The sequence below is a fragment of the Notechis scutatus genome, chromosome 1, assembly GCF_049901735.1.
Source record: "Notechis scutatus isolate UNSWTSFEM ecotype Mainland chromosome 1, rNotScu1.2, whole genome shotgun sequence".
In the NCBI taxonomy this organism is placed as follows: Eukaryota; Metazoa; Chordata; class Lepidosauria; order Squamata; family Elapidae; genus Notechis; species Notechis scutatus.
Window position 1 is genome coordinate 51179737 of NC_142009.1, and position 25225 is coordinate 51204961.

Consider the following 25225-nt stretch of genomic DNA (forward strand, 5'->3'; position numbering starts at 1 on the left):
TTCAAATGAGACCCTGTAAAAGTTGTGGGTTAGGGAATATCATGAACATGATTCCATTATGATAAAGTGAATAAAAAAGTAGGACTACATTTATCAAATATATTGCACTTTTTTTTTCTGGTGAAAATGAAGATCTGAAACTAATTCCAGTAATTAAAGTTGTTATTCTTCACCAGTATGAATGAATAAACAAGACCACATACACTCACACTTCAGAAGTGCAACTGAAGTTAAAAATACTTTAGAAAAGTGCTTTAGAGCATGCAGAGGAGGGAACCTATAGCATTTGTCAGTAGAGTTTGAAAGGAACTTCATCTTTTTTGGGAAATATATGGCTACCCCAAGAAAAGGAACAGCTGCTTTAAAGGCTTATGCTGTGTTCACACTCCTGTGCATCCAAACACTTTTTGAATTTGAAGCAAAAGTGTGTGTGCATGTGTGTGCATGTGCATACATTCCATATATAGATTATGTCTATAGATACACATATACAAGCACATACACACATATGTGTGTTTATGAGCATGTTTTTATATAGACATATTTATATTTGTGTGTGTGTGTATATACACATACACACACACACATACACACACACAAATTCTTTGATGATACATAAAATATTAGGGATATATATTTAAGCATAATATTATTTTACTGTAAATGTTTTTGTTCCCAAAATACCTTGCGCTGGCTAAATGCTAAATCAGACATTGTAGTTTGACAAAATACCATACCATTTGGTTGACAAGGTTCCTTCCATGTTAAAAATATTACATCTTCACGATTATCCACTTTTGTCCAATGAGGTGGATTTACACCTTCAGGGACATCTTGGTTAGTGGTTGCATTGTTCATTTCACTAAAACCTTTCCCATGTTTGTTCCACACAGCTAGCCTGTATTCATATGTAATATGAGGTTCTAGATTCTTATCTACAAGGAAAATATTTAACAAGAGTTTATTGTCAATCTATATGCTAAGTATACTGGGTTTCTATTTAGATATATCTAACTCAATCTGGTTCAGTTTCAGATTTGTGAATCCATCTTTTCATTCCATAAGCTTTGCACTTTAGAAGAATTGTGCATAAATCAAAACTTCATTACACATACATGGAATAAAAAAAATGATTTTTTTCTTCTTTTCTTGTAAAAATAGTAGAACATGAAATTATTTAGTGAAACTTATGCTTTTAGTGGATGGCTTTGGGATGAAAGTTTAGAGCATGAAATTGGGAAATGAGAAGAAGCTACCAATGCAACAGGGCCTCATTTGGAAGTAATTGAAGCAATAATCATGGCAATTTAAATAGATTAACTGCAGCATCTAAAACATCTAATCTCACAAGAGGATGTGAGATTTGGAGCAATTCATCTCAAAGCACCCATAGTTAAGGGATGAATTTGCATCACTAACTCTGATGGATTTCCAATTGTGGAGATAGCACGCAAACCAAGAATATACATATTTTCAGACATTTGAGTTTAGAAAAAGAAGCAGCTGCTTTAATGATTCAAAGAGATGAATAATATATGAACTCATGTTCATTGCAAAGCATTCTTTCAAAAACTTTATGTAATTTTAATAATCACTTATAAATTATGATGGGTGTAACTGACCTTCTGTTTTAGAAATCTGTGCTCATTATGAAGATAGGAGAGATGGCTTTTTAGTGATCCCTTGGTTTGATGAACTCTTAGTTTGATTTAATTAGGCTCCTACATTTACAATATATATTTATTCCAATTGTAATCAGCATTGAATTAATATCTATCAGTATACTGATAAAAAGATTTTATTCACTTCAAAACAATTTCCAAACATGATCCTTCACTGATATTTCACTTTCAGAATTTACAACCTTTAGTTAATGAGTCATCACATATTATTTTACCTTTGAATGAATACTGAGTTGGGCCTCCTGTATAAATCTTTTCCTCCAAAGATGGGCAGATCCTTTTATTGTCTTTATTTTTTGTATAACTACGGGAACTCTTTATGCAAGCACATAAATAAGTATGCTCATCAAAGTTACACTGTCCACAGTATGTCACTTCTTCAGTAGATCTAGGACACAGTGGGATGCATTTCGATTCTTCTTTTATCTATAACAATAGTTCCCAAACTTTTGAAGACCTTTAAAAACAACTTAAATAGACATACACAAAGTATTTTCTGATATACATTTCCAAGCTCTTAAAATGGTACCTTTCATGAAATATCAAAATCTCACCTTATATTTTAGTTGTATCATTTTTTTTAGTTTACTCATATTTTTTTTAAAGACTCACTTTTAAAATCCTGCTGCTTTTACGTTTTAATTAGTATTTACCATTTTTGAGACAGGAAGCAAAGAGAAAAACTCCCAAATGCTTTTCTCCCACTAGGTGTGTACTTACAGATTGTGGCTTTAAGAGTCGCTTTCCAGGTTTGGAATCTCTTCCTTAGAGAGTTCTGCCTGGCACTTATCTTAATGTATCAAATGTTTAGCCCCAATAGTTTATTGGATCTTATTGAAGCCTTCTGAAAATTCCTAACTTCATTACACTTCACTGACTTGCTGATTTTTAATATGTATTTCATAGAAGAGTGGGTGAAGAAGCTGAGCTTATCAGCTGGAAAGCTGAAAGACTGGGTTTAAGATGCAAGTGCTGCCTGATGGGGTGAGCTCCTGTTATTTGCCCCAGGTTCTGCCCATCTAACAGTTTGAAAGCATGCAAATGCAAGTAGATAAATAGGTATCTTTGTTGGGAATATAACGGTGTTCTGTACACTTCAGCGTATAGTCCTGCTGGCCAGATGACGACGGAAGTGTCTTCATACAATGCTGTCTCCCTTGGCTAGGAAACAGATGAATACCAGCCCCTAGAATTGGACATGACTGGACAAGGGAAACCTTTGCTTTGCCTTTACAGATATTTTATTTTAATAAATATTTTTGTTTTAGCATTTGATAGTTTGGACTGCTTAATATTTCTTCTTACTTACTGCTCATATGGCCATAATGTTAAAATGATAAATTTTGGCATCCCCACCCCTTCATATATATGCTTATTGCCCATGCAAACCCAACATAAACTTTAAGAATGCCCAAATTACAGGCTATATGGAAACAACCAAATAAGCAATTGAACATTAATATATATTTATATACACACACACATATGCACATTTTCCAGCCAGGCCAAAATGTTCACTTTTAGCCTTTATACTAATCTGAAGTGCTGAACAATACTTTACAAGAAGCAGCTAATCATTATTAATTCCTTTAGAATTCACTGTAATAACATCAATCATGGCAAACTCATTTGGTATTAATATGGATGTAATGCGAAAATGAATAATGCACAGAGGAGTTTTTATATTCCTATTTTACAAAAATAGTTATGAACAATGTATTTCTCTTCCCATTGTCAAATCAGAATCACCAAGAGGTTTTCTATCAATTACCTTCATCATCATTCTAGATGAAATCCTGTCAGCGCAAACATATTTCAAGGGATTATATCCAAGTCCATTACAACATTCTTCGCTCTCTGGAATAAGTTCAGTCACACAGCATTTTAATGGCACTGAGTTATTCTTTTTAATGTGGGCTTTAGTTTCACCACTGAAAGCTGAGCAGCATACTATACTTGACATATTCACATATTCATGTCTACAACAGAACATTCCTGAAACAAAAAAAATATTATACATGAAGGCAAGAAGAGGAGAAAGTGAAGGAAATTCCTAGAATGCTGTAAAATTCATCATAAAAGCACCAGCATTATGTAGCTATTGAAACTGAGGAAAGGCATCTAAAGTAGTACTTAAATGTTGAGTTTAACATGTCTGCTAGACCTTTCTTTAGTAACTAATCTTGAAGAACTGGCACAAGACAATTTCCTTTTTAAGCATAGGTTGCAGAGAGTAACTATTTGCAGTTCATATGTTCCACATTCCATGTTCACTTAATTTTTTTTAATTAAAAAAGTTAGGTTGCTTATCAACAAACAAAACAACCCACCAGTTTTGTCAACAAATGAATCAGTGAAAGACAGATTTTCTAAAGTCATATAAAATGCAAAATAGATTTGGTTATTAGGAAAAGACAGATTTCCTTAATGTCTATACATTAGTATTTCAGAATTCTAGTCTAATTTAGTTTCTTCTCCAAAATATTTCTCCTCAAGAAAAAGTGTTAGAATTTTGCTATTTTCTTTCAAAAATTGTGGTATCTCTTCTTTCTCATCTCCAAGTGGTCCTTCAACATTGCAAAAGGGATCTGGAAGATGCACTGGGAGGCAAGTTTCCACCAGTTCCACTGCTTTCCACCTCTGAATGGATACTATTGTATTCAAGCCACAATATTTTACAATACTGTAATTAATGCATATTTGTTAAAGCACTGCTTTGTTATAGCTGTCATGCTGTAACAGTTGCCAGAGATTAAAAATGGGATCCAAAAATATATAAATGAAGATATGAAACACAATTTAAGTTGTATTGGTGGCCTATTCTTAGATTATTTTTTGTGGAAGCCAACTCCTGTGTTACAAGAATAAAATAGATACAAAAATAGGTCATGTTCACAAACTATATTTTCAATGATATTAAGCATTTATCACAACATTATACAGTGCCTGAAAAGTACACAATTGTTCAGAAGAAATATTATGTTTTCCAAAGTGTCCAAGTCAGTGGTGGGATTCAATTTTTTTTTACTACCGGTTCTGTGGGCGTGGCTTGGTAGGCATGGCAGGGGAAGGATACTGTAAAATCCCCATTCCCTCCCCACCCCACTAACCTGTTTTCCAGCTTCGTTCTCCTGTGCAGGGCAACCAAAGAAGACCCAGCTGATCAGCTGGGACTCGGGAGGCAGAGAATAGATGGGGGCAGGGCCAGTCAGAGGTAGGATTCAAACTACTCAACATTTCTGCTACCGGTTCTCCAGAACTGGTCAGAACCTGCTGAATACCACCTCTGGTCCAAGTGTGTAGAATAACAGGCTTGGATTTAAGGGTATGGACACTTTGGAAACTAAATCTGATTAATCCATTCAATCTGTCAGTAGTCCTTGATAATATTGTGATTCAGTATGTACACAATCTAATTTTAGGAGAGCTATAACCTCCTAAAGATAAAAAGGCAATCTGGAAGGAGAATAACTAAGATCAAGACATCTAATTGGGCAGACCAAAGTTCAGCTCTTCAATCCATACAGAAGTTTTGAAGTTCTGTCTTGAGTATCTCCATTAACAAACAAAGTAAACATCAGATAACCACAGTTACGTTTTGTCTGGCCTAAATAGTTTTTCTAATCCAAATAAATCAGACTGAATTAGCTTTACTTGGAATAAGGCAGCCTCTCAGTCTTAAACCTCTGTTTGAAAAAAGGTAGCATTTGTACCAATATTGTATGCACTCTTTTTTAATATGAAGAACCAGTGAAACAAACAAGGATTATGCCAGAAAGCAATCAGGGTTTTTATAGGCTCCTTGGAATTATGTCACCTGTCTTCCTGAGATAGTTGTAGTATCAATTTACAATTGAATCAGAATCAAAATAGAGCTGGAAGGGACCTTGGAGATCTTCTAGTCCAGCCCCTGCACAAGCAGGAGATCCTGTACCATTTCAGACAACTGACTGTCCATTTTCTTCTTAAAAACCTCCAATAATGAAGCCCCTACAATAACTGAAGGCAAGCTGTTCCACTGGTTAATTGTCCTCACTGTTAAGATGTTTCTCCTCAATTCCAGGTTGCTTCTCTCCTTAATTAGTTTCCACTCTTTGTTTCTTTTTGCTCTCTGGTGCTTTGGGAAAAATAAATTGACGCCCTCCTCTTTGTGGCAGCCTCTCAAATATGGAATACTGCTATCATGTCCCCCCAGTCTTTCTTTTCTCTAGACTAGCAAAACCCAAATCCTGCAACTGTTCTTTGTATGTTTTAGTCTCCAGGCCTTTAATCACCTTGGTTGCTCTTCTTTGTACTTTTTCCAAATAGCTCTTAGGATTCACTTCTAATTATGGCTGCTCCTCCATGAACTTTTTAAAAATCATTTATAATAAAATCCATATGAATTGGCATCAAAAAATAAGCAATTGTGTAATAGAACCTCTATTATCAGATAGGTTTGATAAGATTACCATGCCAGCAAGAATGATAGTGAGAGAGGGAAACTTGCCCAGTTATTTTTTAAATTAAAATTATTCTTCGTTACTTTCTTATTGTGGAAAGGAGGACATTTAATTTTTCTATTTATGCTTCTGAAAGACATCTTCATTCTCTCATAAGCCACATTCCTTTATACAATTGCTTTCTGCCTATAGTTGCAGTGTTCAAATGGTTGAACAGTGGAGTTGTTTTTTGTTGTCCATAATAATTCTTCAGTATGATAAAACCTCCATGCTCCTTTGACATGTTATGCTGGTAAGCATGCCAGTATTTATAAAGGAAGGAATCTTGGGAATAGGTCCAGGTCAAAAATAGAAAGTGCAAACATTTTTTAAAGAGATATTCTGAACAAGATCTCTGAATGTATCTATTTGTATTTATTATACAGTCAAACATTCAATCAGGATTTCTTTCAGCAAGAGTTTCCTTTTAAAAAATTAGATTATAAAGATCCATCTTAGCAGAGGAGACATTATGTGATATAATAAACCTAATGATTAACTTAGCCATGTAATCAATGAAGTTATTTTATTCATGGGATTAGTTAAATTCAAATGCATATAAATGATATCATATCATAGTGGAGCCAAACTTTTCAAACAAGACAGTTTAATCTTATATACTATCCAACATTGATTACTTTGTAAGAAATCCATATTATTAAACCTGAGGGAGTAATATGTGAATGAAATGATTCCCATTAATGTTTCCATTCTACTTGTACAGCAGTAGACAATTTTATTCTCTGAATGTCTTTTATTTAAACTCATTTTATTTCTACTATCAACAAAGGACTGTGGGAGATTTTTATTTATTTATTGGTATCCTGCCTTTATTATTTTTTATAAAAAACTCAAGAGGGCAAACATACCCAACACATCTTCTTCCTCTTATTATACTCACAAAAATAACCCTGACAGGTGAGTTGGGCTGAGAGACAGTGACTGAACTGTTATCCAGCTGGCTGAGGCAGGACTAGAATTCATGGTCTCCCAGTTTTAAGCCTGGTGTCTTAACCACTTGACCAAACTGTCTTACAGTGACAACAAAGTATTTTAAATATTAATATTCAATTGAAATCACATTTTTATGACTAATGGATAGGCAACTGCCAAAGATCTATAGAAGATACTTTGTTCATGATCACTGGAAGAAGATTATTATATGCACAAAGATGGAAAAACTTGGAATTAGCCACAGTGGAGGAATGGTTGTGAAAATGAATTTGCAGAGATGACAAAATTGGCTTGCTTGATTAGGGAAAAAACAAGAACTACATTTGTCAGTGGCTGGAAACTTTTATGGACCTTTTGTTGAAAATAGAAAAAATGAAGTTGTGGTTTATGGATTTGATGAACGGAAAGGGTGGAATGTGGAAAGAAGATGGCTACGATTTAACTATATATAGAGATGGAAAAACTTAAATACAAATGCATCTATATAAAATAAATATAAATTCCAGAAGGCCAATGAGGTTAGCGAAAGACTGTTCCAAAACATGCAGCCACAATAGAAAAGAACGTCCACTTTCACCTCCTGGTTTTATGGTATTATTTTTCCCAGGTTATTTGTAAAAGACAGGATTGGTTTCCACTTGAAAGAGGTAGTCCTGAAGATACATGTACCTTGGCACCAAGCTGTATGGGGCTTTATAGATTAAAAGTAACACCTGATATTGCACCAGGAAAAATATCAGTAGCTGATTCAGAGTCCATAAAACAGGTCTACTATATTTATGTGCCTAGCACTGGTTCACATGAGGACTGCAGTCCTGAGCAGTATAAGAGGTATAGCATTTATAAGTCAGTTAGAGTTTATTTCATGTATTTATTAAATGTGTTTGCTACTCAGCTCACCATGAGGTAACTCTGGAAAGCTTACAATCTTAAAAAGAATAAAATAATACAATTATTGTTCCTTTTCTATCTTCCTCCAAAATATGTGATTACATCATACAGTGATTTCTTCTTCAATAACAAGTGAGAGCAATTTAGTTTAGATGCTCTTTGGACAGGCAAAGTAAACTTTTGCTAATGAATTGCTTTTATGCTAGGACAGAAAGAGAAAGCTACATTCTATTACTAAGAATCTCATCTTTGTTTGACTGAATAATATTTTTAGCCAAGATTTCACTCATATAACAAGAAGTGACTCCCTTTCTAGTTTCTTTGGTAAACCATTACTTCTTTAATTATTATCAACCTTGTTCCAGCGTGATAAATTGCTAATTACTTAATACCCTAATCAGCGTTCATTCTTTGCACAGATAAACTGTGACAGCGCCATTAATTTAAATAGTAATTTCACTTAATGGCCAGAACGGCACACCAGATTTTTATGCAGCATTTTCTGAAGACTGCATCCATCACTGCAATATTCTGACATAAAGATGTCTGACGTGCACTAACTCACTTAGGGAGAGCAGATGTTGCTGAGCAGAGTTTGGTAGTAATTCCCATAGTGCATCACTTCAGTATGAATGAGCTGCTGCAAATTCAGAAACAGACATCCTTCTGAAACCAAACAGCATAGCCTTTGACCTTACCCTAATTTATCAGACATGGCATTTGATTCTTGACTATTGACACAGAGAACGTATGGTTGAAAATATGCCTATGGTAGTATGGAATGGGATAAGAAAAGGCCTATCTTTCACTGGTGGACTGATTTCTTTTTTAAAGGAAAAAAAAAAGCAACTTTTAAAACAATCACCCACAAAAAATAAATAAAATTCAGATTTTTTTAAACAAGTGCCAGCATAAAGGAGAAATTCCCTCCCCGCCCCATGAAACATTTTCCAATTTCAATCCACAAATTCACCAAAATCCATTAGCATGGCAAAATGATGTGGTCTGAAAACAGTACAATTAAGCCTTCAGAAGCCATTCTTAATTGGGTTTTTATGTTTCAGGATAATATGTACAGATTACACCATGTAAATATGTGTAGATTACACCATATGTATAGATTTCAGCAAGCTTTGTGTTTCAGGTAAATATGTATAGATTACACCATGTTAATCAGAAGCCTCAGTGCATTCAATTGGAATTATTCCAATGACAATTTCTTCACAGAACTTCAACCTGTTATTTCATAAAGAATCAATGTTAATTTACTCAAACTAGTTCTTTGGATATGATTATCACAACTGAGCATTAGGAGAATGATAAAGAAAACATACATATTGAAAAATGGATATGGTTTAGTTTAATTTTAATAGCCTCTGGTGAAGTTTAGGTGAACCCAAGCAAGCACCATTTTTGGTCTTCTAGGAAAGATTTCACTAATATCATAGAAGTGACTAACCAGTAATGCCTCTATTTTAGAAGCTTAAGTGAAACAGAACATAAAATACATATACAAACAATAAATGTATGTTTTCTCAAAGACAAAAGGCTCCTGTAGAAGTACACTGGTTGATTATTAATTTATCATCATTACTCACTTTTTTTTTACAAATTATACCTCCTATATTAATTGGGTTGCTATAGATGCTTCATGATTTTTAATATTTCTAAACATTTGCATAAATATCCCCAACATTAATCAGGTCAATTGTTCTATGGTGCAGAAGTTTCTTCATCCCACCATTAACCTCTTTAATTATTATTTTTATTTGTTTGTTTAAATAAGATCTATCTATATCTGTCTGTCTATCTCTCTGTCTATTATCTATCACTATACTATAGTTGCCATTATTATTAACCGGGTGAAATGATGCATCATGGGCAACAATGTTTGAACCAAGGTACCTCTAATGAGATACATTACAGGATGCATCCAAAATCCAGGACCCTTGATTCCCGAGAGAATGAAATTTGTGGAAGGTGTGGCTGCTTCAAGCTGCTGCTATAGTCACATGATGGTCATTTTGAATTGCCTGCCAATCATATGAACCCTTGTTCCTCTCCCTGTCCATCATGTGACTCATAGAGAAGCAACAACTTTAAAGTATAGGAACAAAGGCCTGGATACTTTTAGCACTTTACATGCCCCTTCTCTGGTGCACAATCATGCACATATATTTATATTCCACCTTTATTCAGGAATTTGAAGCACATAGATAGCACTCTATTCTCCTATATTTCTTCACAAGAATCCCATGAGGTAGGTTGGTCTGCAAGTTACCAAATGAGCTGCTGCGATTGCAGATGGACTGGATCTCTCTAGTGGCAGCCAAATACCTTAGCCACTATATCTTAGTTCTTGCCCACTGATTCATTTTTCAATTGCTCCCTAAATCTGACACTGAGTGTAGAGTGGTCCCTCCTTCAGCTGCCAGAGATAAGGTAGACCTATTGTGCCCTAGCCCTCAGAAGGCCACATGATCTTATTTTTAAACTGTCTCTGACTGCTTCCTACAACTCATTGGATCCAAAACTTATCTGAGGTGAGAATGTACCATGAACAGCCAATTATAATTGCAATACACTAAAATGCATTGTAGTCTCCTGGCTAATGTCATATGGTGGTGGTGGTGGTAATGATGATGATGATGATAGATAAAATAATAAAATAAATTAAAACTTATTATCATCATAATTATGCTACAAGGAAAGGAGAAGTTTATCGTAGTCAAGAGACAACAGCGAACATCATTGGGATGCAGCAAAAGAAGGAAAAATGAAAAATTGAGAATGAAAGGGATATACATCTTTAGAATCACAAGGAAAGATGCAGAATGAGGAGCAGCCCCCATTGCACCCTCCTGGACATGAGCACCATTTTTGGAGTGTTACTATTCATTGTGGAGCCACAAAGCCTAGGGATGCTGAAGCGTGGAGTACCCTGCTCTCCTCACCCAGCAAGGACTTAGTGGAATGGGATGGTGGGCACATTAGTGAGAGGAGTTTCTACAGCATTCCTTTTTGTGCACATCACCATGGAGGTCTCACAGTAGCCTTGACTTTGAAACCCAACTGTAAGTATCTTTTGGGGGCTCCGTCATAACTTTAAACAGTCACTAAGCAATTGATCCTAAGCCGAGGACTACCTATAGACTGAGTTCAATGCGAATAAAATATTTCTGTCTAACATTAAAGTAGGCTATACTCCTTATTTCAAACAGAAACTTTAAAAAGGTATATTGGATCCAACATCAGATCGATGTTACCAAAAAATAGCAATTATATTTAAAAAGCCACTCAAAGGATTGAGTTAATTGTACTGTTCAGTTTTATGGCATCAAAATCACATTTGATGCCTGAATCTTTCACAAGTTTTCACACTGAAAAAATGTCAGAGATACTTCAAGGAGTTATTGTATACTTGTACACATTTTGTAAAGCTGTATATTCTATATATACATGGAAAAATGAATTCTTTAGAAGAATATGTCAGATAACAGTATCATCTTCTCTTCCTTCTTTATATTATTTATGTAGAGGAAAAAAGCTATTGTAGACTTGCGCCCTATATAATTTGCATTATTTCTTACAAGTATCTATTTTGAAGGTGATCTCTCCCCTTAAAAAGATGATAATAACATTAAGCTAAAATAAAATTATGAGTAAAGAAAGATAGCTTCTCATCAATTTTTTTTTAAAAAGGGGTGAAAGTAACCAAATGCTGAGTAGTAGCTACCAGCCTCTACCAGCCTGAACTGATAAATGTTAGCCATGCAGACATGAAAGTGGGACATCTCATTACTAATTACCTATGGAGGCAAAGGTCTTCACATTTGGAAAAATGAGCACAGCATGCTGATGAGAGAGAGAATCAATTGCAACTTTGCATGTGTAGGAAGAATCAGTGGATAGTTACCAGAGGTTGTTTCAAAAACAGAAAGTGCTATCTATGCTTAGGTAGAACAATGTTGCTCTTTACTTTTTCTATATAGAGCAACTGAAGAAAATTGCTTTTTGTGGCTATGGAAGCAACAATAATATGTGTGATCCTGAGAACTTTACAATTTTACAACCAAAAAAAACAAAAACAAAATCATCCATGAGGGAAGAAAGGGAAGAGAAAAGAAGAAGAAAAGTCTATGTTTGCTTCACTAATGTGCATTTAGGGTTACTGCAGAGCATGGCAATTTAGAGTAAAATATATCTAAACAGTCATATTTTTAAAATAAATAATGTAATCAGGATAGTAATGACCTTTGAGGTGTCACTAATGACAACCTCCAACCAAAATGGAAAATGGTGTGGGATGCTGCAGTTCAGTGACATTAGGGGAATTAAAACATTTGCTGCCCAATCATATTCAGGCCTAATGAGCTGTGAGGCCTACAGAGTTCAATGGGGCTTAATCCTAGTGAGCATGCATAAATTACAGCCTTATTGTTTTTAGTTGGCTACTTCAGGCAGGATACACATAATAATATAATATTGTTACATTTCATATATTAATATATATAAAAGCTGGGCAAAAAATAAAAAGCAAAACTTTTAAATCCATGCTTGTACAGAGTCTGTGCATTTAATCTATGTAAACACGCAATGAAATGAAGAACACGTCTTTGATCCCAAGGTACCTGTATTACACTCCCACACAACTCATTTTGCCCAGAGAGAGCAGTAAAAACATAAACGCTACCCCAGCAGTTCTTTTCCAAGCGCATCTGTTAATTCACTCCATTTATAAAATACATATTGACAAAGACAACTGTACTGGGACCAGGGAGATTTGATTTGGTGTGAGAAAGTCAATTCAATGTGATTTTGTTAAAGGGCTCCTGCAGGCAAATAAAAAGAGTTAGGTAATAAAGTACATAAAGAAATGTTTTATGAAGCAATGCTTTCCAGTGGCAGCCATTCACTGTGTTGCTTTAAAAGGGGTAAAGTTCAGAAAGAACATTAGATAATGTTTCCTGTGTTCTTCTGAGATGAAACACTGAATGTTTCACATAAGGTCAATGACAGAAGACCAGTCCCAGTTTCGGTTTAGTTTGTCAGGAGAGAAGAGAAATATTGATCTTCTACTATCATTAATAGTATTGTTTTCAGGGTTATTCATAAAATATCAGGAGTCTAATATAACAACTTTGCATACCAATATATTTTATTTAAAAGCATAGATTGTTGTAAGTTCCAATTCACATCATCAAAAGCATGGGCAAGATAAACTGATATTGGATTTTAAATAGGGGTGAAGCATGGGGGGAGAGGGGGAAGGGAGGGAAAGACAGAAGGCAAGAAGGTTATATAGAGTCTTGTAAGACAGACTATAAGTATTTTATCAATGGAGAAATGTAATGTATTATAAATCCATTGTGCTCGTTGACACATTCTAAGAATGGAATTTTTGGAAGAATGTAAATTCATTAATGTCTTACTAAATTGTGTTGGTAAACACATACATATACACACAAACAACTCCACAAAAGTAGTTACTTTGACATTTGTAATGGAGTGTCCTAAGAGGTAGAAATGTTCTAGTATTACTTTATCCTTGTTTTGAATGATAATGTCCAACTTATGTCCATTAATTTTTTTCTAAGCCTGTTTTGCCTCTTTTTTCTATGTAGAATCCAGTGAGGCATTGATGGCAGATGATGGCATATATCAGTTTTGGGGAAGATTATGTGAAGGTGCATCTAAATCTGTATGTGAACTTATTGAGACCTGGTGGTGTGGGTGAAAATGTACAGGCAATCGAGGTAGCTCACAAAAAGCTTATTTTTTTTCCAATAAAATGGGTTAATCTGAAAAGATACACCCAGACTCTTCCTCATTTTTGGTTATCGTACACTAACAAAGCTGTCCTCCTACAATGTCATTTAACATCAAAGTATATGGAGGTTAATGATGTAGAATAAAAATTATAGTTTAAAAACTTCACAAGCTTAGTAGTATGGATAAGAGATGGAGGGTTGAATGATCCAACTTAGATAAAAAGTATTTGGATATATAGAATCAGATGTGCTGCACCTTTTGTATTAACTCCTCTGTTCTTCTATTTATAAATCTCTCTGGAAAACAGTAATACTTAAAAAAAAAGATTACTGTTGAATACACATTCAAGGTTATACATTTCCTAGTCTACTTATGCCCTGGTTGTCTTTCAGTTATTGCCATTTAAAATATTTTCTTCACAACCTGTGTTTAAATCTCTCCCACGCTTAATAATCAGCCTGGAGATTTGAGAACTTCTAAAAAACCTGTCTTCTTTGATGAGTATATGCAATTTCACATGGAAAAAAGTCATCTTCCATGTTCTGACATAACACTCAAGGAAGAACATCATTTGCATTCTCCACAATGCAGCAGGGAAAAAAATTATGATGCTTAAATGCTAATACTATTAATTTTATCACATTCATTCCAACCCCATCTCTGCTTGAGGATTCATAACTATATATTTTCTGCTCTCCATATACTGATAACATTACTATGCTTTGCCTGACTTGCAAAATGCAAATACATGTCTTATATCATTTCAAACTGGCCAAATAACATTTTGAAAACATGCACGCAAAGAGTGGCATGCATAAATCTTTATAAAATAAAATGAATAATAAAAATGATAAGAACAATCAGAAGAAGTAAAAGAGATATAATCTGTTGAGATACTTAACCATTTTCCTGCATTTTCCTCAATCTAATTTTGAAGGCCTTCAAGTTACACCACTTGGAAATAATAATTCCTTTGTATTGCTTTATAAAAGGACCATTAGACATAAGACATAAAGAATTAGTAACCTTCTCATTAACCTCTCAAAATGGAATCCATTCCAAACCAAGCTCTGAATACAACCAAGAGTCTGCCTAGTTAATTGTTATCCTTATCAAAAAATGACCCACATTAACATTTTCCTTGGGGTAATCAGAGTCTTTTTCTTTTTGTGTGTGTTTGTATATACACATGCAGAAAGTGACCAGTATTGTTTTTGTTAGCCATACATGGAAAATGAAGGAGAAGAAAATAAAAAAAGAGTTTCTTTCCAAGAAACAAAAGTAACAAGCACATAAAATAACCATTGCCTGGAATGGACAACTCCTTGCTCTATTTGTTGTTGTTGCTGTTAAAGGCAATATGCTTTGTGTCACTATACTTTACTTGCCTTTGTAAACAGCATTAAGTGTGTTAACAGAAATCACTGAAAAGGTCGGAGGTCAGAGAAATAATCATCTTCTTTTAGAACACCGAGATTAATGTGACTGACCAAAGCCTCTCCGCTAGTTCCTTGGGATATCATTTTTGGGGGATGACATCATGGGAGACATTCTAATATCGTGATATATGAATGACTTCTGAAGGCATTGAATTTAGGATGTGCTGCATAGCTTGGCAGAAATTCAAAGTCCTTCTGAGCACACACACACGATGTGTGCCAAACCATGGGTAATGCAGTCAATTTAGCTTCTGACCTCACAATTGCCTACAAAGACATGTATGCATTAAATATCCAGGAAAAAAAGCTTTCCTTCAGCCACCAGACTTATTCCATATAAACATGTGGCCAATAATCAATGTGAAAAAAATTAAATTAAAAGATGCTCAAAGCAAGCTTAAATTTGCATTGATAAATATCTCAGCATCTTAGGCAACATGGTATCGGTAAGGGCCAATAGACTGTGGATAGCTTCCTTGGCTTCATACGTCCCTGACTTTAATTAAAAAATAATTAACCTTTTAAAGGGCACTGTGATTTTGATGAATATGTTTGGATCCAAATAGGCTCTCAGAGGCATTTGAGGGAAATAAAAACAATAGCCAATGTTTTCTTTGGAACTACTTATGTACATCTGCCTCTCAACACAGCCAAAATAAGCTGTAATGGCAACAAGTATCCTGAAGAGCAAGAACCAAGGGTGGAGAGTTTTCTCTTCAGTTTGCCTTCTGGAAAATAGGTGTTCTGCGATTGGCAATGGGCCATCTGGCAGCCCTTTTATGTCTAGGCAAACCATTCCCCCATGAATCTATTTTTGTTTGAACACCCAGAATGCACTCTATAAAAAACCATTTGGCCCCCAAGGATTTCTGACTTGTTATCTGAACAGTCACAATGCATTTTTTAATCAGAAATAACACAATAGCAGAATAACAGAGTTGGAAGGGACCTTGGAGGTCTTCTAGTCCAACCCACTGTTCAAGCAGGAAGCCCTATACCATTTCAGAAAAATCCCATCTTACAACATTCCAGTGTTGGTGCATTCACAACTTCTGTAGGCAAGTTGTTCCACTGATTAATTACTCTAATTGTCAGGAAACCTCCTTAATTCTAGGTTGCTTCTCTCCTTAATTATTTTCCATCCATTGCTTCTTTTCCTGCCTTCAGGTGCTTTGGAGAATGTGTTGATCCACTCTTCTTTGTGGCAGCCCCTTAGATATTGGCACACTGCTATCATGTCATCCCTAGTCCTTCTTTTCATTAAATTAGATATATCCAATTCCTGCAACAATTTTTCATACATTTTCTGAAGCAATGTAATATATTTGTAAGAATCAAAATATATTACAATTTGTAAGTATCAAAATAGGTGGCAGTACCTAGTTAACCTGATTGACCTGAAAAACTAGGCAGGTATTGATAGGAGATGCCTAGGTAAGGCAAGAGCTATAGACTAGACTGGGAAAAATATTTTGGAAGAAGTCCAGGGCAGTCATCTCCATTTAACTGATAAAAAAAAACTCCCTATAAAAGCATGTCTGTGTGATTAGTAGGTTCCTTATATACTTTTATAGTTCTAGGACTGGATAAACTGGACCAGCTCATTTTCTTTAGCATGGGATAACTGCATGTTCTTTGCTCTTCAACTGGTCTCATTCCACTAGCAGGTCAGGTCTACCATTTAGAATGAAGTCACCTATTGATTACATAGCAAAAGTACTTGGCTCAGTATGGATTCCAACACTCATATTCTTGGGTCTTGTCACATATTCATTGATGGTAAAATTATTTAGATAACAAATGTAGATAAGTAGTGGCATTTTTGGTTAACTGATTTAACACCATAATAGTGGAACAGACTGCTTCCTTAGAGAAATTCCATTTCTCATTCTGAAAGTGAATAGGAAGCCCATTAATCCATACTTAAAGTCAGGCCTGCATTTCTTATTAAAAGCTGCCACTATATGACTGAATATCTGTGAAATGCTCCTTACCTGTGAATATCCGTGTAGAATAGTTACCCCAACATTGATACTCTGGTTCCACTGTATACCTCTGATGTCCACAACAAGCACATGATGCATTCAGAAGAAATGAAAGATACTTGTCCACACAGCATTGGAAACTTGGAGTATTGTACTGATTCCCATTGTAACATATCTAATTTTTTTTAAAAAAGATATAGGTTAAAGTATAAAGCGTTTCCTGATAGAACAATATCAACATAACATACATAAACCCACAAATGCATTAAAACAGAATTCTTATTCAGCATTGATGCTGTTATGTACTTTAGGTAATGAAATGTCTACAAGAAAACAGCCAAGTTCAGAGAGCAGCGGGGACCCCTGAATTCTTACTGTTTAGCAAAAATCTAACAAGGGAAACTGATCAAGTCATCAATAAAATGTGCAGATCATTTACTTAGTTATAAAATCAAATTGAATTTATCAAAAATTACAATAAATCTTGGATAGAGCACTATGAATAAACTTATGGCTATGAAGCATAATCTCAGAAATACATCAATGATAAGTTTAAATCTGTGGGCTTGCGGCTATTTCAGGGAGATTTTTTTCCAAAATTCAGCAGAGAATGTGAATTTTCTTATAATCACAAACAGCAGCAACCATACAAGCCCAAGTTTTATAGAATAGGAAAAGAAAGGAAGGAAGGAAGGAAGGAAGGAAGGAAGGAAGGAAGGAAGGAAGGAAGGAAGGAAGGAAGGAAGGAAGGAAGGAAGGAAGGAAGGAAGGAAGGAAGGAAACTAGATTATTGGAATGCCAAGAAGGACCACTTTGCTCTCTTGTGAGTCCTGAATGTGATTGCCAGGTGCATCATGTGGAGGTAGAGACATGCAAGGCTATTTGAAGGATGTAACAATCTGAAAGACAGTTTGATCAAATATATGTCTACCCCACATGAACATTCAAATTTGGACCACTTGAGATTGCTCTGCCATTTCACTAGGAAATATATATTATATATTATATAATATAAATATCTATGTAATGCATTGGCTCTTGAATTGGCTCTTGAGCAGATTTCTATAAATATGAATCTTCTCCGAGCAGAGTTTTAAGCTTTTGGTGCAATGACAAAATCATTACACTATTCTTTCCCAGTCTTCATACATCAAAAAAGAGACATCTGAACAATCTATCCCCCCACCAAAAGTAAGGATTACCCCACAGCATATTCACTCTTATTGCTTCCTATAGTAATATTATTTTTTCCTCGTGTGACATATATAACTTTTTGATCATTTTAGGCAAAGTTATTTCAAATCTATAGTGTAAAATAAAGCAATTTGAAAAGAAAACATAACAATGAAAAGAAAATGATTGTCATAAATACTGGGGACCCTCCAGAAGATATTTACAAAAGAGTGCAGTAATAAGAGGTCTTCTCTAAAGAGAATACTTTCCATAAATGCAAAACCATATTTGTAAGCTGCTAATTAGTTATCTACTAGTTTTGGCTAAGCCAGATATATACACAGTATTTATAAATACTTATTAATGAATTTTGATTAATTTTCTTCATCTTGTATATTTCTAAATGTTCTTAATTTTGTTAATTTCATAAAAATATTCTTACTACAGGTAGTTTTACAGGTAGCCCTCATTTAAGAACTGCCTTGTTTAGTGACTGTTTGCAGTTATACGGTGGTATAAAGGAACTTTAGGACAAATCCTTGCATTTACAACCTTCATAGACCTGTAAAGCAAAGTAAAATCCTAAATTCAGATTTTTTTTATATAAAAAAGCTAGCATTCTATGGAGCCAACTTTCCTAACTTGAATAAAAAATTGGCAAGCTGCTAAAAACACTAGGGCCATTGGCATTTTGCTTTTGATTAGATTACTGGATATCTTCAAACCAAGTTGTGGACTATAAATGGGAGAGAGGCTACATTTCCAGATCGCTCTTCAAATGCAGCTGACAATTGACTTACTGAGATATATTTCTTCCTCACCTTTGGAGAACCAAATTGGTCACTATATATAAGATATAACTCGATTTCATTGAGGGCCTCATCAGGGTTGGGTTTGACCTTGGGGGGGTCAGGGTGGGCATGGCCAGGGTGGGTGTGGCCAGCTTAACATCATGTGTGTTGGGGGAGCCTGTGGTGGCCCAAGCACTCTGCCAGCAAAAATGGTGCTGCCCTTATAAACTCCATTTTTAGCTGTGACGATCTCCTGCAACCCTCTGGCAGTGAAAACAGAGCTTGGCACGGCTGCCTGTGGCCCTCCCAAGCTCTGTTTTCACTGGCAGAAGCACCACAGGCCGGTCCTTCATTGTTTCCAGGGCAACCCGCAGGCCAGATCTAAGCACCCGTGGGCCTTGAGTTTGACACCCCTGGCTTAGATGACGTAACAGATTGATATACTCTAAATCATCAGAGTTCATTAAGATGTAGATAATCTGGCAAAAAGAGGAAGTAGCTATGTTGCTCTCCCAGTATGACTTCTGAATAATTCTATTCTATTTTATTTTATTTTGTTTATTCGTCAAGTGATTATGAGATAACAGGTATAAGTATAAACATAGTTATGAATACATGAAATGGATACATATAAGAAAAATAAAAAGAAACAATAGGACAGGGAGGGTAGGCACATTTGTGCACTTATGCACCAACATATTATCTCTGATGTATTACAGAAGGAAGACCAAGAACAGAAAAGAGAAACATTGTGTGATTCTCTCTTCAGTTTTATTACGTTTCCTCCCACTGTCTCCCATGTATTTCTATTTTGATATCCACTTGATTATTTATTTAAGTCCCGTTCCAGAGGAGTCAAGAGAACAAATCCTTAAGTACAGTCTTCTGCATCTCTACCTCACATAACAGGCATCAGCTCATAAGTTTAATGAAAGTCTACGGTAAAATAAAATATTTATCTAAACACTGACAGATGAGAGTGCAACATTATTAGTGGAAATATACCACCCAGTTCATAGACAAGCTTGTTTGGGTACTGTTATTCCTTTAGGCACTAATGCTATTCATGTGATTAGTCCCACTGAGTTCCTCTGAGCATATCAGTAATACTGTGACATTCATTTTTCTTGCTGCAATTACTTTTAAACAAGTGAGAAGCTAAGAATTGGAGTGAACAGAAGATAAAGAAAATTACAGAAATTCACACAGGTTATGAAGCCAACCTTTAAAAATGGTTAGTCATTAAATGAGAACAATTCATACACTTTATTGCTTCCTCTATACATGGGTACCAAAATAATGTTTAATAAATAAATTAAAAGGCAAAAGTATTGTTTTAAAAATAAGAGATGGATCTAAAACACATCAGACTTGCTAATTTTGATAAATTGTGATTCAGAGCCATACCTTAACATTTGGGAAATTCTCTACTCAGTACAAAGGCAATAATTTCCCACATTATTTCTAACATGGAGATGTCTTCCAGGGGAAGGGGGTGCAAGAGGAAAAAATGATAAAAGCAGCATTGCATTGCCACAGTGCAAGCTTTGTCCTTTTGTATGTGTATCTCATTCACAAAAGTGGATGGTTTTAGGAAATTATTTCACCAGGTTGATGCAAATCACTCATTGAAGTTGGTTAGCAGAAACAGTCCAGTGTATTTCCTGTTTTCTGCATTCAGACAAAAGGAATCCTTCCATGCTCAGAAAACATAACCTAGAGCCAAACCACAGCTTTTGAATACTTTTGAATGCAGACTGCATTTGCAGCTTTTCAATGAGCCTAAATCTGTTTTGCAACTTGAATGGTTAAGTTAGACATGAAACATACTTCTCCAATGAAATTTGGGGATCATTTTGCCAGACCTCCTTTGACACAGATAAATTGCAAAGCAGCAAAGAAGCCTTTCAAATGGCAAAACTGATTTTTGTCTTAGCCACTGTTAGTAACAAAAACAGCAGGAAAACATGAGTTTGCAGTCTAAAGGGCTTCAGAACCCCTGGCACAAGGGTTATTGCCATAACAAGCATACGGCTGTAAAATTCAGATGACCACTAGATGGCAGCAAAGAGATACAGAAAACATTTTAATGTCATTTAGTGGTCACCTGGATTTTTTTTACAGCCCAGTTATGCCTATTGCCATCCTATATCATGTATATGTGTATGCCATGACTACATATGCTTTCTGACTATAAAGTATGCAATCCACACAGTCAACTATTTTTCTATTGGCCAACTGGCTAATGTAGAATGCTTGGCAGGTTTCTTGCTTCTTTTCCTATTTTCTGTCAACCCTCATACTTACAATCATTGGTTTCTCATTTAGTATTAGAAGGGAAATTAACACAGTTCTTTAATCACTATTACTTTTAGATTTATGCATGCATTTTGATGATGTTTATTTGTTTTGCATGGTTTTCATTTTTGTATTGAAAGGTGCTTTGATCCTCCAGATGGAAATATGGGATTATTATTTCTATTAAGAGGAGGAACAAGATAACTAGCCGAAGCAGCAGCAACAGTAGTAATAGTATTACTATTCACTGGTGAGAAATTAGTGTTCAGGAAAGGACCAAGGCTTCAATTTATACTTGTCTTTGAACAATTATCAAATGTCAAAAGTGCTTTACATTTTCCAATCCTTCTGAGCTATCCTCTTTCCCAGTAAAACTTCTTGCCATCAACTCAATGATTTTTCTGAGGTAAGATTCCATCCATATTATTTGCCCATTATGTACCTCTTAAACAGCTTACAATTAACTTATACTCAGCATACCCTTGAAACTATGGGATCTAGCCAGCCTCCCATTTGTATCTTTGAACTGTTATATAGCTCCCCAACATCCTTTGCAACAGGCTGTAAATTACAAAATAGCATTTTTGGCAGCATTTTAGGACAGATCCTATTTGTATTGGTCTGAAGCCCAGAGGATATGCATTATCAGCCCATAAAACAAAATGTATTTAAGAACTATCAGGATTATGTCATATTCCCCCCCAAAAGCCAACTACTGAAATTGGTAATGATCATCATCATCTCATCTCTTATATTTAAGTGTATACCAGCCAGCCAGGCTTCTTATTAGGTCAGTATTATCTCATCATCTTTTATTTAGGGATGGCAATTTAGGATGGTGTAATCAGACATATATGTCTGCTTTCCTAAGCCATCCGATTAAAAATACTGCTTTTTCCTAATTATTTTCTATGTTTTCACCAGCATCAGTATAGTTTGTATAATTTGATTTCAAAATAAGACAGAATAAGAGAAAAAGGTCTCCCTTATTTGAGTCTACAAATGAAAAGGTTTGTCATGCAAAAACATTTGTAGCATCTGATCCCAATCAGACCAACTTGCCTATTCGTTAAAATAGTTGTTAGTAGTTTGTATGTAAGAGAATTAGAATCAAATTAATTCTGTCCTACAATCTGCCTTTCAATAGAAACAATAGATGCTTTGTGCAAAGATCATAATGGAATAATGGAAGACAAAGTTTCTGGTTAATGGTGATACGCTTGGGAGGGGTTAATATCAAGAGAGAAATTTTCAAGGAGTCTTACTGTTACCACTACTGTTTCTCATTGTATTGATTCTTATGTTAACAATACTGAACTAGTCAGACCACAGATAGCAAACATAAAAAACCAAGAACAAAGGCATACAAAGCTAGAATTGAGAAAACAGGTACAGACAGCAAATAAAACCTCTTCAAAGAAACTGTGGACCACCTATGAGCTGCTGCAAGAAGATCGCATAAGACTGACTAGGAACAATGGCATGACAAAGTAGCAACAATGGTGCATTGGAATATCTGTAAGAAATACTATTTGGAAGCAAAACCTTCTGGGTCTACAAAATAGACAAAGTAATTTAAAGTGAAGAAATCAAATGAAATTGCTCAGGAACTTTAGAATTCAAACAGATAAACATCTGATACATAACACCCCAGACTTAATAATCATTGATAACAAAGATTAAAAAAAATCCCAAATCCAAATCCAGCTGATGATTTTTAAATAATTAAAGATGGTGTTTCGCCTGGCTGCTAAGTCCTGAATATGTGCAGGGAGCCATTCCTTGGTTATTTTAGTAATTATGATGTAAGATTTTTTCTGTGGTACTAATATTTAATTTTTATATTACTGTAATTGTTTTATTTTTTAATAAATAAAACAATTTTGTTCATGATCCAGGGTCACTGGTTAAAATGGGCAGCCATATAAATTGAATACATAAAATTCAGCTTTTTAAAATTTACTGTTATGTTTCCTTTGCAAAGGAAAATAATGAACAATCCAAGGATCAATGAATATGATTTATTTTTGAAATAGCATCCTGTTCAAATGGCTCATCCCAGAGGGAATGTTAATATCATGGCAGGATAAAAAATTTAAAATAGACTATAGAAAAAGCGAGGGAATTCTTTGAACTGTATGTGGTATCAGGAGAAGACCAGAATAGCAAAGAGGAAGTGGAAAGTAGGAGCCAAGAAGAAGATCGGGTGGAGGAAAGAGAAACAGAACAAGAGGAAAGACAGCAGGAAGAAGTGGAAAGAGAAGGCTTAAGAATGAGACACCATACGAGAGCAAATAAGCTTCAACAAGAAACAACTACAGAGTAAGATGGCAGAAGAAACCAAATTGATTTCCATTAACATCAATGGTTTAAATTCACAAATTAAGAGAAAAAAAAAGATAACTAGACTACAGAAACTGAACTTAGATATTATATGCCTTCAAGAAACACATATCCAGAAACATCAAAGTAAACTGTTAGAAACACCAAAGTTAGGAGATTTATACGTATCTCTAGCCCAACAAAAAAAAAGAGGGCAATATACATTAGGAAATATTTACAAGCAAAACAGGTATATGCAGATGAGCAGGGTAGGATTTTGATGTTAGAAGTTTATATAAATTATAAGAAAATGTTATTGACAGTGATATATGCACCAAACGAGAAACAAGAAAAAAATTATACCAAACTATACAGAAAATTAATAGAACAGGAATATGAGAACATATGCCTGCTAGGTGATTTCAATGCAATAGCAAATCTAGGAAAAGATTACAATAACGGAAATCCAGGGGAAAAAAGGAAAAGGAAAACATTACCAAAAGTATTCTATCAAATGGCGGAAGAATTAGGATTAAAAAATATATGGAGAGAAAGAAATCCAGACAAAAAACAGTATATTACTATTCAGCACCACACACATCATGGTCAAGATTGGATATGTTATGGACAAATGGGGAAATAGAACATAATATAAAAGAAATAGAAATTGAATCTAACACATGGGTGGACCATAATCCCATTAAAATAATTTGGAAAGGATTGAAAAAAAAACAGAAGATGGATGCTAAACAAGGAGATCCTAAAAGAAAAAGAATGTGTTAAGATGATGGAAAAAGAATTGGAGTTCTTTCTAAAGGAAACTGACAAACAACAAACATCAATCCCAAACCTATGGGACATGACTAAAGCATATATCAGGAGCCTAGCAATTTCATATAATACACATAGATATAAGGGAAAAAAAGGAGAACAATCTAAACTACTAGATACTCTTAAGGAGTTAGAAAAAACACTAGAAAAAACACCACATAATAAGACAGCAAATACGGAGAGGATAATGATTAGACATAAATTAAATATGTTAGCACAAGATAAATGGTTACAGGACATGAAAAAGATAAAACAGAATTATTTTGAACACATGAATAAGCCAGGAAGGTGGCTAGCTTATAGATTTAAGAAAGAAAAAGAAAAAAGAGCAACAATTGAAAGATGCTGATGGTACCCTACAACATCAAACTGAAAAGAAAAAACATATTGTTAAAAGTTTTTTTGAGGAATTATATAGTAGGGAAGACGTACCAGAGGGAAATATCCAACATTACTTAAAAGGAAAAGGGCTACCTGTGATCCCGGAAGAGGATAAAGGAGACATAAACAGGGAAAAGTAACATTAAGAGAACTGCAAGAGGCAATCCTGAAACAGAAAAACAATAAGACACCGGGACTGGATGGTCTCCCAGGGGAACTGTATGA

The 25225-nt window shown here is 34.9% G+C and overlaps 1 protein-coding gene across 2 annotated transcripts in view; it reads right to left on the reverse strand.

Annotated features, from left to right (window-relative positions):
- USH2A (usherin) overlaps positions 1 to 25225 on the reverse strand; it is a 502972-nt gene that overhangs the window by 108118 nt on the left and 369629 nt on the right. For both annotated transcript variants that reach the window (XM_087963894.1, XM_087963886.1), the window contains exons 48-51: positions 17214 to 17379; positions 3454 to 3677; positions 1898 to 2108; positions 738 to 935 (exon numbers count right to left, since the gene is read on the reverse strand). In XM_087963894.1, the coding sequence (XP_087820020.1) occupies positions 738 to 935; positions 1898 to 2108; positions 3454 to 3677; positions 17214 to 17379 (799 nt within the window). The remainder of the gene's footprint in view (positions 1 to 737; positions 936 to 1897; positions 2109 to 3453; positions 3678 to 17213; positions 17380 to 25225) is intronic.